This window comes from Pteropus vampyrus, unplaced genomic scaffold (genome assembly GCF_000151845.1).
Source record: "Pteropus vampyrus isolate Shadow unplaced genomic scaffold, Pvam_2.0 Scaffold135, whole genome shotgun sequence".
In the NCBI taxonomy this organism is placed as follows: domain Eukaryota; kingdom Metazoa; phylum Chordata; class Mammalia; order Chiroptera; family Pteropodidae; genus Pteropus; species Pteropus vampyrus.
Window position 1 is genome coordinate 5,575,070 of NW_011888916.1, and position 17,825 is coordinate 5,592,894.

Consider the following 17,825-nt stretch of genomic DNA (forward strand, 5'->3'; position numbering starts at 1 on the left):
GTAGTCCTGTGTAGGCCCTATGCCAGAAACAGGGGGTGCAAAAGCAAATAAGTCACAGTATAAGCTGCTGCCCTAGATTAGCTTATATACAGAGCTGGCCTTGGAGGACCCTGACATAAACAAGGCAAAAATCTCCATGAAGAAATAAGCCTGGCCTCTTACCCTAGGAAAAAACACCATCAACTAATTCAGTAATATTTCCAACTATGAAAGAAATGTGCTGGTCTGGGAAGACATAAGGCAGACATTAAACTCTAAATATTTCTAGTTAAATACCACTTTCAACCTTTTATTACTAGGCATATAAGGCACAATGTCTGATATCCTTACTCAAAAGCTGGTAGTTTCCAAACAGTTAATATTGGACAAAGATTCTTTTTCCTCTTGAAACCAAAACATAAAAGAAAAAATCAGAATAGGAAGGAGGAAGTAGGAGTAGGGATTGAAATAATCACCATTACCATTATACCAGTTTCCATTATTAAATTCTTACTGTGTTAAATGCTGTATGTATTAAACATGTTACATTTATTCTTTCATTTAGTGCTCACAACAACCCCTTGAAGTAGGTATTGTTAGTCCTGTTTTACCAAGAGATTAAGTAATTTCTCTAAGATCACTCAATGAAGAGCTGATCCAGAATGTAAGGCCAAGTCTATTTGATTCCACAGCCTATGTGTGCTCTTGTTTCAGACTACAATGCCTCTGAAATGTGATTGAAAAGAAGAAGTGGTGTTAAATAAATCATTCTTACAGTGTTGATTTATATTTGCTTATAAAATAAGCAAGGAAAAATAAATACCAACAACTCTCCCCTTATTGTAAGTAGCCAGGTTGAAAGTATTCTCCTTCTGTGAGGAAAAGTGGCTGCAGCCTTCAGGACAACTGCAGGGGCTCTCAGCACACCCCTGCAGGTTTCTGGGCAAGTTTATATTGAATATGTTGGCATCCTAGAAACTAGGAGATGACCATCTCCAGAGACTGTGCTTCCTTCAGGTTCTCTTGAAAATCTCCTTTGAAAATACAGGGTTAACTGGTACTTACTAGTATTTTTCCTGAGGCTACTTTTACCCTTTGCTACAGGACTAAGTTCTGTTACAAGTGAAGGTGAGAGGCAAAATCAAACGTTTACAAGTTTCCCAGTTTACAGAGTTTCGCCTACATATCCACTAGTAAATGCCGGAAGTGAATTTGACATGTGAATATCTTAACAAACAAAATTATATGTGCAGAAAAAGAGTCCATGCAGCAGGCCAAATGGCTATTCTTTTGAAAAGCTTGCTTACAAATTTGGCCCTTGGCTGACATTTGGGAACTTAGGTGTTTTTTGAGGCGCTGGAGAGGGAGTGTTCCCAGAACTGATAAGAATGGCTCACTATATGCCTACACTGTTTGTGGAAAAAGATAGTTTATGCTGCACATCTGATTTCCTTCTGGGATTCTGGAATTTTGGTATGCGCCAGGCAGAGGGTACTTACATAATCAGCCTCCAATAAAACCTTAGGTACTGAGTCCCTTATAAGCTTCCTTGCTTGGCAACATTTCACATGTGTTGTCTCAAATCATTGCTGGGGGAATTAAATGTGTCTTGTGTGACTCTACTGGGAGATGACCCTTGGACTTGGAAGCCTGTTTTCACCTGGACTTCACCACATGTTCCTTTTCTCTTTGATGATTTTCCTTTGTATCCTTTTGCTGTAATAAATCATTTCTGCTGTGAGCTCTTTCAGCATCAGAATGTGCTGTGCTGAACTGAAAGCAAGCATAGGCTCAATGAACAGGACTCTGAGTCTGGGACCACTGTAGATTCAGGACACTTCTCTGTGAACTTGGAACATTGATATTGTTTGTGCCATCTAGGTCACATACTAATGTCCACAAGAGAGGGTTTGTTTTTAGATGGAACCATTTAAAATCAAGTTGCCGATTGGCTTATATTTGATATAGAGACTGACTGCATTTCTAACTTGTGATTCCTGCCAAAAGCTACAAGTTGCGGGAGGGCACATCACGAGGAGTGTGACCATTCTGCCCATTCCTGACAGACGGACTCTTGACTTCCTTAGGGAGATGTCTCACTGTTGTCGACTTGTGTTTGACTTCCCAGGTTAGTTGCAGTTTGCAACAATGGACTAAGAAATAATTTGACTGTACTTCTCTTATCTTTCTTCTGGCGCACACACCTTAAAAAGACAGCTGGGTTATTAAATACTGCTGTTTTTAAAAAGGGCTGCTCACTGGATAAATGAACAGGATGTAAGGGGTGGGCGATTATGTAAACTCATTTTGAAAATGTTTTATAATTCGAGATTTTGTCCTAACCAATTCCTAAATACGATGTGTCTTTCTGGTTAAGTTGTATAAAACTCATTTTCTATAAAAATCTTTTGTCTCGCATATACAATTCTCCCAGAAGAAAGGTCTGTATGAGAGTATAGGATAATTAAAAAAAACAAAAGTAAAATTATGATTGCTAAATGGAACACGATGATTTTACAACAAAGGAGAAAAACAACATAAAACAAAACCCTGGCATCTAGGGAGGTGGAGTGGGGGAGGAAGGCATTAAAGATCTTTGCTTTTTAAAACTGTTTCTGGAAACTTTCCCCTCTTCCTGAAGGAAAATTCCTCATGCTGCCTTCCCAAGCTGTTGCAAATGCTTTGAATTCAAACTGACTGCTGAGTCTAGAAGCACACACGACAGTGGTGACTATGAGACAGCAGGGGGTATGCCCCAACCGATACACTTCCACATGGAACGCCTTCAGATGCTGTCTACGTGCATGAGGTGAATGGACTGGTGTCAGGGACAAACAAAACTGTTTGGGACTGACTAGTTGGCCGTCCCCTCTGAAATTGAGGGCTGAATTAAATCATTTGGACTAACTGAGAACCCAAGGGGGGGAGGTTACCACAGTGGGCCTGACTAATGTATGTCCTGCTTGGGGTGCTCTAACAATTGGAAACTTTGTTTCTAGGGGTACCTCGTGTGCCCTCTGGGACTATATTTCTTCTGCCCTGATATTATTACAATGCCTCAGTCCTGGAAGGTGTTCAGGTCAGCTTTAACTTAGCCAGAACTGTGTACCTGACTTGATGCATTAGGCCAGGTAAAAAAAATGATTAATACAGAAACTTAAGGAGGAAGTCACCCAGCTTTCTAAGACAGACCTTAATGGTTAATGGGATTTGTTTTAACTAGCTAAGTCCAGGATCCCTAAAAAGCATAACTGACATCAATACTGCAGGCTGTTCTCACCCTGCGTGTAGGGTCGCATTGATCATATTTTTTCTGAAATATGCCTTGGTCAAGTGCAAAGGGGGTGAAATGGCCACTGACATGGCCACAAGGTCCAGGAGCACCACGGGTGAAGGGGATGGTAGAAAACCGGGGTCTTACCCTGGCCTGTCCTAGGTTCAAGGGGCAGCTGCTGCCTGGGCTCCCCGCCCACCACCATCCTGGGGGTGATGCCACCCAGTGAGGCCAGACCTGAGTCACATGAGAGAATGTAGAAAAGTGGGTTTATGTGTGTTATTTTTTGATTTTTAAATGTTGCCTCTAGTTTTTAAAAATAGCACAGAGACACTGAATCCAAAATGCCACTGATTGTTAAGATATTCTTACATTTAAAAAACTACTAATGAAGAAAAAAGCAAAAGGGGTGATCTGTGCAGAAAAGAGTTAACATATCAAGCTTTACTAATAATATTCTTTAAAAGGCTTGCTTACAAGATTGGCTGGCTCTGGGGACTTGGTTTTTGAGAGGGTTCCCACTATTCTCGGAACTCATAGGAGTAGCTCACTAAGCCTAAACTGTGCAAACAAAGTTTATGTTGAATATTTGCTTTCCTTCTGGGATTCTGGAATCTTAGTATGTGCCAGTCAAAGGGTACCTGCTTCTGTGATCAGCCCCCAGTAAAAACCCTGGGTACTGCATCCCTAATAAGCTTCCTTGCTTGGTAACATTCATATATGCTGTCTCAAATCATTGCTGGAGGAATTAAGCCCATTCTATGTGACTGTACTAGGAGGAGACCCTTGGAAACTTTACCTGGTTTCCCCTGGACTTCACCCCATGTCTGTTCTCTATGCTGATTTTGCTTTGTGTCCCTTTGCTGTAGTAAATCATAGCTATTAGTATTATTAGATGTTCACTCTGTGAGTCTAGTAAATAATTGAACAAGGAGATGGTCTTGGTGACCCCTTGACACATTATGTAAAAAAGTTTTCTGTTTAGAATAAAAAGCATAGGCTTTGGAGGTTCAAATCACAATTATATCAGTTACTATGTATGTATATACATTACTTAATGTCTCTTAACCCCAATTGTCTTATTCGTAAAATGGGGCTACTATCTATGCCTTAGGATTGGTATAAAGATGAAATGAGAGAATACCTGCTGAAATGTCTAGGGCAGGGTCTGGCACAGAGTGGGACATTAATAATTGTCAGTTTCTCTAAATGAAAGTTGGAAAGGCTGTAGGAACCGAAGAGGTCACCAAATCAGCTACAAAAATTTCAAAGAAAACTTTCACATCAGAGTGCCACACACTTTTGGAAGGCCCAACTCATCTTGAACCTAAGCAGATAATTATAGCAATACGTTCCTGTGAAAACCTCTCTGGTAGGTAGTCACTTTTCCATGCAAGCCCAACTAAGAGGATTCTGTTTTATGGAAACAGTAACATGGAGAGAGGAGGAAAGAATATGCTTCTTTAAGGGAAAGTATGGCTGAAAGTGAGATGGTGTGGCTTCCTCCTGTATGCAGGGCCCTGCCCAGGGGCATGTCCAGTTGGTGAGCTATGTCATTCCTTCCCAACACAAGGTCAACACATCTTAAAGTATCACATGTCCTGAGTACCTACCATGTGTCATGCCCTTGTCCTCAAGTCAGTCACCTCACTTAAATTCTGCCTCACACATGGTTATTATCATCTGCCTTTTACAGGTGAAGGAACCGGTTTAGAGAGGTTATGTGACTCGCCCAAGGTCCACCTGATAACTGGTTCTTTATATCATCGTGCTGTCTCCCTGTCATGACTGTCAATGCTCAGAACACATTTTCCTGCACTGGGGGGCTGCAATAAATGGTGGACTTTCTTCCAAGGAAGAATGTTATAACACAAGTGACAGAGGGCAGGTCACCCTCATACTAAGAATGAGGAAGGCGTCTAAAAACTTATTTTTTAAAGGCTAGAGACAGGTCAAACACAGTGACTTGCTAGAGAAGGATCAAAGAAACTCAGCATTACTAATCACATGGTATGGCCCTCTACTGTTCATTAAGTGTTTTCATTATCACTTTTGACCTTAACACCACAATATATCTGTGAGAACACATGACATGATCCTCATTGAAAGATGAAGTAACTGAAACAGAGAAAAGAGAAATGATGGGCTCAGTGTAACTCAGCAAACATACGGAAGTGCCAGTGTTGGGACAAAGATCTCTGACTCCAAGTATTGAGAGAAAAGGAGAAGCTATGGAACCATTTAGCAAAATACTCAGTCCAGGTGTCAGTTGATTACATACAACCATTTCTCTAATCTTCTCCTTGTTGGTTACATTTTTATTAATCTCATTTTAAGTACTGCAACATCCTTGACTATTCTGCCTTCAGTCTTTTTCCACGTCAGTCTACCTTTCCAGGCTACCAGTGAGATAGAACAGAAAGAATCAATACCTTTGTATTTAATTTCTACTTCCTAGCTATATGATCTTGGTCAAAACACTTAAATTACAGTTTTAATTTCTATATCTGAAAAATGAAAAAAATATTTGCCTGATATAATAGATTTTGAACATAGGTTTGAAATCTGTTTCTTTGTGCCTTTTATTTTTTCACCTATAAAGTAAAGATAATACCCATCTCACAGGGTTGTTGTTAAGATTCACTTAGATTATACCTATAAAGTGCATAGCATAGTTGACTGACACACAGTGGGAACTCGATAAATGATAAACAGCATTATTATTACTTCACAGGTTGTTTGTTTGATTTATTCATTCAACCGCTATTTATTGAGCTTTAATTAGGTTCTAGGTACTGTTCTAAGTGCCAGGTAAACAGCAGTGAACACAAAGTTCCTGCCTTCAAAAAGCTTTCATTCTAGTAGGTGGTAGACAATAAATAATTAAATATCTATTATGTCAGATGGTGATCAATTCAGTGGAGAACAAAAAAAGCAGGGTAAGAGGCGTAGGAGTTGCCAGTCTGGCAGGGTGGGAAAGGTGGGGGGCAGAGAGGAGGGAAGGAAGACTTATTTTATATGAGTTGGTCAGAAAGGCTGCTGTGAAAAGGCACAATTTGAGCAGAGACCTGAAGGAAGTAAGGGCATGATTAATACAGATATCTAGAGGAAGAAAGTACAAGTGCAAGGTCCTCAAATAGGAAAATGTTTCATGGTGCTTCAAAAATAGCAAGGAATACCAGGGTGACAGGATAAGATTGAGTGGCATCAGAGAAATGCCAGGGAGTCACTTCAGGAAAGACCTTTTGAAAACTCTGCACTAGATAGGGAATCATTACAGGGTTTCGGGAAGAGAAATGACATGATTTGCCTTATATTACAACAAAAATCATTTTGTTTTTTAGAAAAAGACTGATGTGGGGGAGGACATGGGTGGAGGCAGAGTGGTCAGTTAGGACACCATGACAATAATCTGGACAAGAGATCATAATGGTTTGGACTAGGGTTAGTTGTGGAGGCAGTGAGAAGTAGATTCTAGATCTATTTTGACAGTAAAACCAACAGAATTTCTTATGAATTGGATGGAGAAATGAAAGAGGAGTCAAGGATGAATCCAAAGTTTCTGGCCTTAACAAAAAGAATGAAGTTGTCATTTAACAAGAGGAGGAAGACTATGAGGGGAGCAGGTTTCAGATGCCGATTAGACATAAAGGAGAGATGATGAGTAGGCAGATATATGTATAAATGCCTGTAGTTCGGGAGAGGGCTTGGGATAGAGACATACATTTTAGAGTTGTAACTGTATGTATGACATTTAAAGCCACAAGACTGAATGAGATCACCTAGATAATGAAGGTAGAAAGATCAGAGGACTGACATTTGTTGAGCACCTACTGTGTGCCAGGCAATGTGAATTTGTAAGTTATGGAATAATGTATGGGTAATTATTCTTACTTTGACAAAAACCAAGACAGCCATGTCAAGCCAAGCTTCTTTGCCTGGTATTCTAGGTTTTAGATAATCCCCATTCAGCCTTTTCTCAGAACTTTACCACACAAACCCCATATTTCAACCAATTTGGTCTACATTCCACCATCTATACATGCCTTGCACATTATATTAGCTTCTTTCCTTAAGCTATACTGGCTTCTGGAATGTTTTCTATCAGCCCACCAAAAATCTTATCCATCTCAAAGTTGGTTCACCTGCTACCACCTTAACAAAGCCTTTCTTGGTCATCCAGGCCAGCAGGGATCTTGGCCAACTCTGATGTCTATTCCTTTTTCGTCTATCTTAAGACTTACTGCATGAGCTGCAATATGAAGACTGTTTGTATGAGAGGCCAGGGTATTCTCAAAGGCAAGGACCATGTCTTACTCTTTAGCAATTAGCACAGTGCCTAGCAAAATAAAAGTTAGATAAACAGAGTGTGAAATACAACTAAAGTGTACATTTTACCTACATCTGCAAAGACCTAGGAATAGGAATTACAATGTGAAGAAACTGGAGATGATAAAATGTTTCCGAATAAAACTGAGCTTCATTTACACATTGAAAGTATTTTCTAGATGGTAAACTACCACACTAATTTATTCCTTACCTAGGTGAGGAAGCATGACGGCATAGGGGTTAAGAGCACAGACTCTAGAGTCGCTCACTTAAGTTTGTACCTGGTTCTGATATTTACTGTGACAATGGGCAAGTCACAGCAACCTTTTCTTTTCTTTTCTTTTGCCTGAGATCAGCCATCTCAGTGAGGACAGTATGAATATTCACCTTTGGAATACTTTTTTGGATTAAATGATATACAGGGCACTTAGAATAGTGCCTAGTATAGTAAGCAATAAAAAAAAACTATTACTAAAAAATATTCTGAACATTTGGTTGTTGAATAATCATCATGATCATTATTACGTTTTATATTCAGACAGTATCTCACAGTTTACAAAGCACTTTCATATATATTGCCTAACTTGGTCTGGGGAGAAGAATTTATTGTAGCTGTTAGACAGAGAAGACAGCTGAGATGTAGAGAGAGGAGAGAAGAGCTGAGATTTAGAGAGAGGTGTGCCTTGTTCAAGGCTGCACAGCTAATAAATGATCTTCTGATTCTCAGTCCAATGTTCCCTCCTCTGTAGCACTGCTTTCCTTCTATTTCAACTCCTCGGTTATTCCAAAGACGAAGTAGAGACTCCTTTACGATGACTTTTCAGACTAATTTAGTGAAGGCATTGTTAAGGCATTGGATGTTTCATCTCAGTACTTAAAAACAAATAAAACTTACAATTTGGAAGCTGACACACTTCTTAAACAAAATAAATAACCTGAAGAAATATAAACCACCCGTTATTTCCCCCTTTAATTAGATTGCTGCTATGACAGATTATAGAGTTTTACATTTAGACTTATTAAAGAAGCAGCTATATTTTTCTTTTAAACCTTTTGCTATTTCGTTTCTTTTGTTGTAAATATTATGTAAACAGTTTACCAAATGACTTCAACCCATAAACTCAGTGTCCTGTGGTCAAATATTCCAGGAGCATTTTTCCTTACCACATCATTTTTTAAAATAAAGCAATGGAAAGGCCTAGGCTGCGGTTTTGAGTGATCATTAACTGAATGTAAGCTCTCAGGCAGGTTATTTCGCCTCAGGCCCTTACACTTCCCACTTGCTGAATATTCAGGCACTAATACCATCTCTGTCTTGCTACCTCCCAAAGCCCATAAGAGGAGGAGTGAGATAATTCTGTGAATGCATTTTGTACATAAGATCTTGGTTTCTTTCAGTCAAGTTTATTGTGGCTTAATGGTGAGATACATGTGGTGGGGAAGTAATGGGAGGAAGCAAGAAGAACTGAGTAGGAAAAGCAGATGATATGAGATTGTGAAGGATTTTGTACACTTTGGTAAAGAGATTGGACTTTTTCCTGTAGGCCATTAGAACCACTGGAGGTTTTTCAGCAGGAGAGACATAAGGTATTATCAAATCTATGTTTCTGAAAAATAATTGGAGAGACAGTAGGGAGGATGGGTAGGAGGTGGGGAAGGCAAGAGTGGAGTCAGGAAGATGAATTACGAAGCCACAGGTTTAATCTTGGCTATGAAGAGGTGGGCAATGATATGGGTGGAAGGAGAAAAAAGAATAGATTTGAAAGAAGTTTGAGAGGCAGAATTGATATTGTGACCAACTAGATATTAATTGCATTCTACTCCAGAATCACAGTTTTTATTCCCTAAATCTTGATCATTTAGAAACTGGAAAATCTCAAATAATTAGACATGGCGACATAAAATACCTGAAGGGAATAGAGCAAGCACAGCTTTAACATGTATTTCACTGATTAGGTGCTTCATCTTGCTTTATCTTGAAAACGTAGCTTTAAAGATACAGATAGTTCAATGGCATTAAAATTTTTCTTTCTGGTTCTAGATTTTTTTTTTTTTTAAATCAAACTTAGTCTAATATAAATTGAAAATCAATACCACTGCAATATTAGAGGCATTAGTACATGAAGTTATTGAAGTACAGAATATTTTTAAATGTTGGTGCTTGGAGCTGTAATTTAATGCATTTGCTAGGTAGTATCTAATGTTGATTTTCTAGTTCTATTGTCCTATGGCTCTAATTTTAAAGTGGAACTCTAATCTATTAACGGATTTTTAAAAGGTGTCAACAATCTTATAAAGCAAAGGCAATAAAAAAAAAAACTTGAGTTTTAGTGTCAGCCCTGTGACTTAAGGAATGTGCTTAATTTTACCATGCTTTGATTCTTCTATGTGTAAAATGACAGCATTGGCCTTGATATCTGAGATCCTTTTCAAATATGAGATCTTATGATTCTCATAATACATGCTTAAATCTGGGTTACAGCATTTGGATATTTTTAACATAAATATCCATCACAGCTCTAGAGAAAGAATTCACTACTACCATCACTGCTTTCTTTAGCTGTAAGCCTTTTCTCTTATTTCTGACTTTCTCCACTTAGGATAATTACAGCAGATAATATTTATTATGTGGTAGGGACACAGTAGTTTATATTCACTTATTTAACTCTTATCACAACTCTCTGAGCTAGATATTATTATTTCTCTTTCAAAGGTGAAGACATAGAAGTTGAGCGGGGCTAAGTAAGTTGTCCAATGTCATACAACAGGTATATGATGGATTGGGATTCAGATACAGGTCTAACTACAACCAGAATTTTTAACTACGCTATTGTGTTTCCACTCACCCAACATCTCTCTGTGCAAGGTTCAGGTCAAGTTTATTTCCTTTATAATGTCTTCCCTTATCACTGCGGGCTGATTACCCATCCTTCTAACTGTGGGCACAATCTGTACAGCAGCTTCTGGATACAAGCTGTTACATTCTACAAGGGTAAGAACTAAGCTAGTTTTTCAGCACTGTGCTCCCAATGCCAAGCTTAGTGCTTAGGATAATAAAGGTGGATGGATGACAGAGGAAGGAATCTGTGTATCCTAAATTTGTAAGGACTTCCCCCCAGTGCATTTAAACAAATCTTTACTGAGGGCCTACTCTGTGAAAAACCCTGCTAGAAGCTTTTTTATACTCTGCTCCTTTAAACAGAGAGAGAAGGAAAAAATTTATGAGTTATAGTTATGGAGGAAAAAAAAAACTAGAAAGCTGGGAGAAAATATAAATATTCAGTTCTTTGTTTTAGAATACATATAAAATGTATGATACTGTATTTCTGAATGCATCTTTATCTGTTTTGAGGGTTCACATCTACAGATCTAGAGGAAGAAATGTTCTCAGGGCAAGAACAGAGGCTGTGTGATTACATTAATGACGAGGCACGCGGGCCACTAGTCCTGAAGCTAACCTGCCATTTCCATCCTCTTTTTCTAGTATTCACCAATCATGTTGTAAATAGAAAGACCTCACTTTCCAGTTGTAGGTGGAACTTCTCTGAGTGATATGGATATAAGTAGGCAAATGAAAGAAAACCAAGGAGGGCGGAAAGGGAAGAGTTGTGGGATAAAAAAGCGAGGGAAGAGTAGACAGAAGGGGGAAAGGATAAAAAAGTAGAAAGAAGGAGGAGAGGGATGGGACAAGAAGGAGAGAAAAGGAAAGAGGAAGGCTAGGGGATATTAACAACCTCACACTGAGTGGCTGGGGGGCTGGCAGGGGCCCCTTATTCCAAGTCTGAGGCAGGGTGAGTAGAAATGGGGGGGTCAGTGTCATTCTTCAGCTTTTAGAACTCAACTACCTCACAAGCACCTACCTTGCAATGCCCAAGTAAGAACAATGGGCCGTTGATGCTCACATGGCTCTAACATATCCAAGAGGTAATGCTTAATGACCAAAGCCCTGGGAATGAACACGATTTCTTCTCTTGGTAACCGTTATTAGCAAAATGGAGAACAAAATAACAAAAACAAACAAATAATGTTCCCAGCATTTTGACAATCAGCTTTTCTGGAGAAGGCCTGCGTCTGCTATTTTGGTCGTCCCACAGTGCTCAGTTCAGTGGCATACCCAGCAGACATTTAGTAAATAGTTGGACAGCTGGGAAATCTTAACATGAAGTATTGTTTTGTTTGGGGGGTTGGGGCGCAGGAGAAAGTTTAACAGGTCCTTCGGTGAGAAACCAGTCTCTGTTTTGTGGAGAAAAGGCTGAAGACACAATAAGACTCCTAGAGTTAAGTCTTATGTTATTTGTTATTAAAGAGGTGAGGTCTTAAGATGTGCTTTTTAACAGTCTTTAGTTTGGCTGTAATTTAAGATGACTTTTACAAATTAGATCCTAATCCTTGCAGACACAGATGGCTGTTACAGAATAGCCTTGCAAAAACACTAGTCATTTGACTTGAAAGAGCATTCAGAGAAGGATGAAGGACCATTAACTCTCACCCCACCCCTGGCTCTAGGAGGTCTAATGAGTCTTGGGTGGGCTTTCTGACTTTAGGTCTGGGTCTGGAATCTGGGTGGGCCTAGGGCATCTGTTCTTATTTGGAACAGCCTAATTCACTCTGGAATCAGAGATTTAGGCTCAGACCTGAGGTCATTAACATTCAACAACAGTAACTGAATGCTTAAATGGGTGAGGCACCATGCTGGGAACTTCAGGGCAGATAGTCATGAATATAATATGGGCTGTCTCTGTAAATCATTATAGAATAATAGGACAAACGCTAAGAGAGAGGAATGTACAAACTGCAGTGGGTACACAGGTGAGCAGCTCGGGAGAAGGGGAGGGCTTCCCAGAGAGGAAGACATTTGAGCTGGGCATTAAAAGCTGGGTTCGGACAGGCCAGGAAAAGCGGGGAGGGTGGATATTCAAGGAAGACAGAACAGAGTATGAGAAAGCACAGAGGCGTGAGGGTCTCTGGAGTCTTTAGTGAATAGTGAGTAATCTCATATCTCCTAGTGATGGAAATAAGTAATGAGAGGCAGGATTTAAGGTGAGAAAGGCAGGTATGGACTAGGTTGGGAAGTTTTTAAAAAAATTCTAAGAGGTCTGAACTTATGCGAGGGCAGTAGGGAGCTACTGAAGAGTTTTTAAACATGAAAGGGGATGATCAGAGTGGGATTTTAGAAAAATTACTCTATGGCAGACAGTTTCAAGTTGACCAAGGACCATAAAATGGACTTGTGATGGATATGGGGAAGCTCCTCAATCCCCCTATAGGAAAGAACCTTGGGTTAGACTTTCTCTGGGCAATTGGGACAACCAATCTAAACTAGCCTTAGGATGGGGATGGAGGTAGAAATGGGGTCAGGTGTGAAAGGGACACTGGGAGACAAGACTGTTAACCGACTGAACAGTGTTCTTCAGCAGTGTAAAACAGAGGGTACATGATTAAGATCTAAATCAAGAGTAAGTTTTCTGTAAGAATAAGTGACTGACCCTCCATTTAGGGCTAATCCATACTGACATTTAACACAGTCTGCACTGAAAGGCTATCACAGCGACTTTCCACAGTCCACGTTTTTACCCTGTGGGAAGACCTCATTAATACTGATCACGAAACCCAGAACCTTTTAAGAGATTGCTGCCTCCACCTGACCTCCAGTAGTCAGGTTTAATTTGAAAGAAAAGAAAGTTTAATTTTAAAGGCCAGGAAGGTCCTTAGACTCCACTTCTTCTACTACTTCCATTTTACAGATGAGACCCAGAAGGGGAGTAAAAGAAACCAAGGGCTGAGATCTTAAAAGGTCTCATCAAAAGAAAAAAAAATTAGTAAATATGTTATGATGATAAATGTTAAATAAACTCAATAGTGGTGATCATTTCACAATGTACACAAATATTAACACGTTATGCTGTATACCTGAAACTAATATAAAGTTATGTCAATTATACTTCAATTAAAAAAATAAAACAAAATAAAGGTTGGGCAAGACTAATTTGGCTCTTAAGTTTTTTACGTTCTCCAAAGTGAGATGTTCATTATATAACATAAGTATGAGAACCAGGCTGATCCTGAACCCCTTGATAGTGGCTTTTTTTCTAAGCTTTCGCACATTTAGAATTCAACTTCAGTGTAATGGTAGTTTCTTACCTGGCTGTGTGGTCCACAGAGCATGTGCATGCATGTGTTCCTTTATCCATGTTTGTGCATCTTATATGAATAAAGAGGAAGAGTTTGGAGCAGTAGGGAAAGCTAGTAAGAGGAAGGCCAATGGCCAGAATCTGGGGTTCACTCTAGTCTCCTTGATTTAGATGGAAGTGGTAGGATCCTCATGCCACCTAAGGGAATTTTGGCTGAGTGGTGGAGCTAAACATACCACTGGTTTCTGTCTTTATCCTGCAAATCTGGTAGCCAATGTGAGGGACTAAGGTAAATCTTAAGCAAATTTTTGGTTTTTGTGTGTTAGATAAAGTTCAAGTTACTAGACCTCATATTACTAGATCATAATGAAATCACAGAATATTAAGATTTTCTATGTATCTTTAAGCTAGTCCAAGCTCTATCCCATATAAAGTAGGAATACTAGGAATGAATTCATCTCCACATATATCCATTATGGCTGAAAAAGAATCATTCAGTAGTGTTGGGTTACATCCAATGATAAGAAAATCACTACTTTACAACACAAGAACTTTTCCTTTCTTAGAAAATACTTTTTCTTACATGGGGCCAAATTTGCCTACTATAACTCTCAACTCATTGGTTCCAGTTCTGTTCTAGGAGCCTCACAAAGTCAGATCCCTCTTTCTCACGGCAGGCCCTCAAGTTGCTGAAGACAACAATGACATCTCCCATGGCCTTTTCTTTTCTAGAAGAATGTTCCTCAAATGATACGATTTCTAGTTCCCTCACGTTCCCACCAGCCCTGCTCCACACATGCTCCTGTTTCCTCAGGCTTTAGCACAGAGTTTCAGCGTGGGGTCTAAGGACTCTTTCAGGGGTAATGTATTTTAGTACAGAGTGGAATAGGGCCTTCAAATTATTCTCTTGTTGGAATTATGGGATTAAACTTCTCAAAATGCAACTATGTTTTTGTTGGCAGTCACAACACACTGTTACTGTATATTGAGCTTAATTCAACCACAATCTCTACTAAAGCATCATCTTTCCATCCCAAACTTGAGCAAATGATTCTCTAAACCTAATGCAGGAAATCTCTTTTACTAACTCTTTATATTTCTGCAAATTTCTCTAGGTTCATTTTTGGTTATTGTTATAGTATTTTAAGGTTTTCTTAAATCTTATTTTTCATAATCCATAAATCTGATAAAATCTTCATTTAAGTTGCCAATAAGCATGGTGAGTAATAAAGAATTAAATATAGAACCTCTTGTTTCCCTCTATGGAGAGGGAAGTCTCTTGGTCAACACTTTCTAGACACTACCATTTCATCATCAATGAATCTACCTAACTATAAATTTATCTCTCTACTTTGCTCCAGAATACTGGGAGAGACTATTAAATATCTTGCTGAAATACAGTTACACAGTGAATATAGGTCACCTTCCCTGACCTCCCAGGCTAATAAGAACTATCGAATCACACAAATACTCTTGGTTTAGCATGACTCGTTCTTAGTAAACTGATAATCATTAATTCTGATCTAACTGTTAGGCCGTTAAACACGCAATTTCAGGTCTACTCTGAGGGTTACGGAGATTACTTCTTGGGAAAGTCTGCATGAATGCTGGAACAGGGGAAATAGCTAGGAAGGGAGAAACACCTAGTACCCGATTTCTTACATAGGCTGCTGGGGCACATGTCTGCTGGCCTGGGAAGCTACACCTTCTCCAAAGGCTGCGGAGAGAAAGGTGTGCAGACCAATGAAGAGTGCTGGGTGTGTGGTCTTGTAGCAGGCTGTACTATAGTTCTTTCTTTCCTTGGACTACCTTGTCCAGTCCTAATGATGGGATATCTCCCGCCTGGACACACTTCCCAAGATAGGCATGGGAACTTACGTCTCTCCTAGGAAAGGTACTCAGTAACTTGAACTCGTCCCATGGAAATCCTTTGGATGCTACAAAATCAAAGACAATCTGGAGCTTATTGCTGGCCAGGAAACGCCGCTCAAGGAACTCGCCACTGGGGGTTCGGATCCGCAGTTTGCTCACAGGCTCAGCATCTTCTTCCTTTGGCTCTGGAGGCAGGGCTTGCTCTAAGGAGAGCCGGATGGCCTAAGGAGGGCAAAAACCAGGTGTTAGACTATGTGATGGATGAGATTGTGGGGAGTGGCGGGGGGAGAGACTAGAAAAAAGCTGCTGTCTTCTAGAAACTCATCAAAAAGTTATTGCTCATTTATTAACCAAGCCTAATGCTTGAACAGTAGAATCATGTTTTTCATTTTCTTAATATTAGCCCAACAGGCAATTAATTAAAACAAATCCCACCTTGATGACACATATTATTAAACTGATAGGTGACTTTCATAGAAAAGAAAGGTAATTTAATTGTTTTTTTTTTTTTTTTTTACTTAAGGGCTTGGGTATTTGTAATTGAAGAAACAGGTATCAAATACCTAGTTGCTTCCTCTCTAGGGTATGACTTAAGGCTATTCGAAGCATTTACAACACACATACACACACATATACACGCACGCACACACAAAACTATGTATATTTGAAAAACATGCATTTCCTAAGTAGAAATGACTTAAAGTTGTAGAATACTGGATATATATATTAACATCGAAATGGAATGGAAAGATTCTGTGTGGAGTGATGAAAATTTTTGGAAATAGATATGGTGATGGTTGTACAACATAGTGAATGTAATTAGTGTCACTGAATTGTACACTTGAAGTGATAGAAAAGACAAATGTCTGTTATATTTTGTCACACTAAAGACAATGGAATAAAACATAATAGAAAGAAATTGAAATTTTAGATTTATTGGAGGCAGGAGTCCATGGTCTTTGCTACTAACCTGCTGTAGAATTGGGCCAAGTGCAGATTGCCAGAGATGGCCCAAACCCTTCATTTTATAGGTTAAAATATAGACGCAAATAGGTGGAGCAAACTGCTGAGAGATCTCATGGCTAGAATTGTGCTTGAAGCCAGGTTTCCTAGTTCTCAACCTACATGTAAAACAGTGTATTGCACTGTTTCACATTTGCCATATTCCATTGGAGGGTTAGAGAGTCTTTAGCACTCTGGGAGGTTCCTTAGGTAAGTAAGCCTGGTATTAACGTGCTTAGCTTCCCAGTTACATTCTATTCCTGGTTACTTTGACATTTCAATGTTCCCAATTTGTCAGCAACAGAAAAACAAAATTTACCCCCAATTAATCCACAACTATTATAATCAACTAATGTGAGTGAGAGAAATTGGAATTTATGTTCTTTAAGTCCTCAACGGCAATTTTCAAAGTTGGTGTCACTCTTCCAACTGAAGGAAAAACATAAAAAGACTCTATTAAACCATTCTTAGGTTAAAAAGGAAATACAAATCAAGACTACAGAATATCTAGAAAATAATGATTGTTGAAATGCTTCATATTGGAATCTACGGGATTCACTTAAAGCAGTGTTCGGAGGAAATTCATAGCCTTAAAATCCTTATATCATTCAAAAAGAAAGAATAAAAATAAGTTAATTAAGAATCACACTAAAAAAACCAGGAAAAAAAGCCGATAAAATAAATGGGAAGAAAGCTGAGAAGAAAATAATTAATAAAGCTAAAAGTATAAAAGAATGTATTTAAAAAAGAAGGAAAACTAGTTAACCAATAAATAAGCTGGTTCTTTGGAAAACATAAAGTTCAATAAATAAACTTCCACAAATAAAAAGACACAAAAAAATGGTAACTTATAGAGACAGTGGAGGAAATAGGGTGGCAGAAGTGACAGTGAGTATTTTCTGAATATGCCTTTTTATATTTTTGACTTCTGACTTATGTAAATGGATTATCTGTTAAAATATGTTTAAAATAACCAACTGAAAAAAAAAAGTTTATCCAGACACCGGTATACACAAGAAATTAATTTCTGTGTCATTCAGGAGAAACTGATTAGTTCTAATGCTGAAGTATTTTCTAAAAAGCATTAAAAATTTCTGCAGCGTACAGAGAAAGCTAGTCTTTTCTAGGACTCTGAGGTCATTTTCCTTCTGGAGGCACTGGATAATACCACCTACCTTACAGAGGATTATAAAGTTGGGAATTATATATATGATATATGTAAAGTTCCCAGTGTGGTG

General features: G+C 38.8%; 1 protein-coding gene across 2 annotated transcripts in view; it reads right to left on the reverse strand.

Moving 5' to 3' along the window:
• The window catches only part of FAF1 (Fas associated factor 1), a 377,081-nt gene that overhangs the window by 19,177 nt on the left and 340,079 nt on the right, over positions 1-17,825 (reverse strand). For both annotated transcript variants that reach the window (XM_011367679.2, XM_023535057.1), the window contains exon 18: positions 15,592-15,807. In XM_011367679.2, the coding sequence (XP_011365981.1) occupies positions 15,592-15,807 (216 nt within the window). The remainder of the gene's footprint in view (positions 1-15,591; positions 15,808-17,825) is intronic.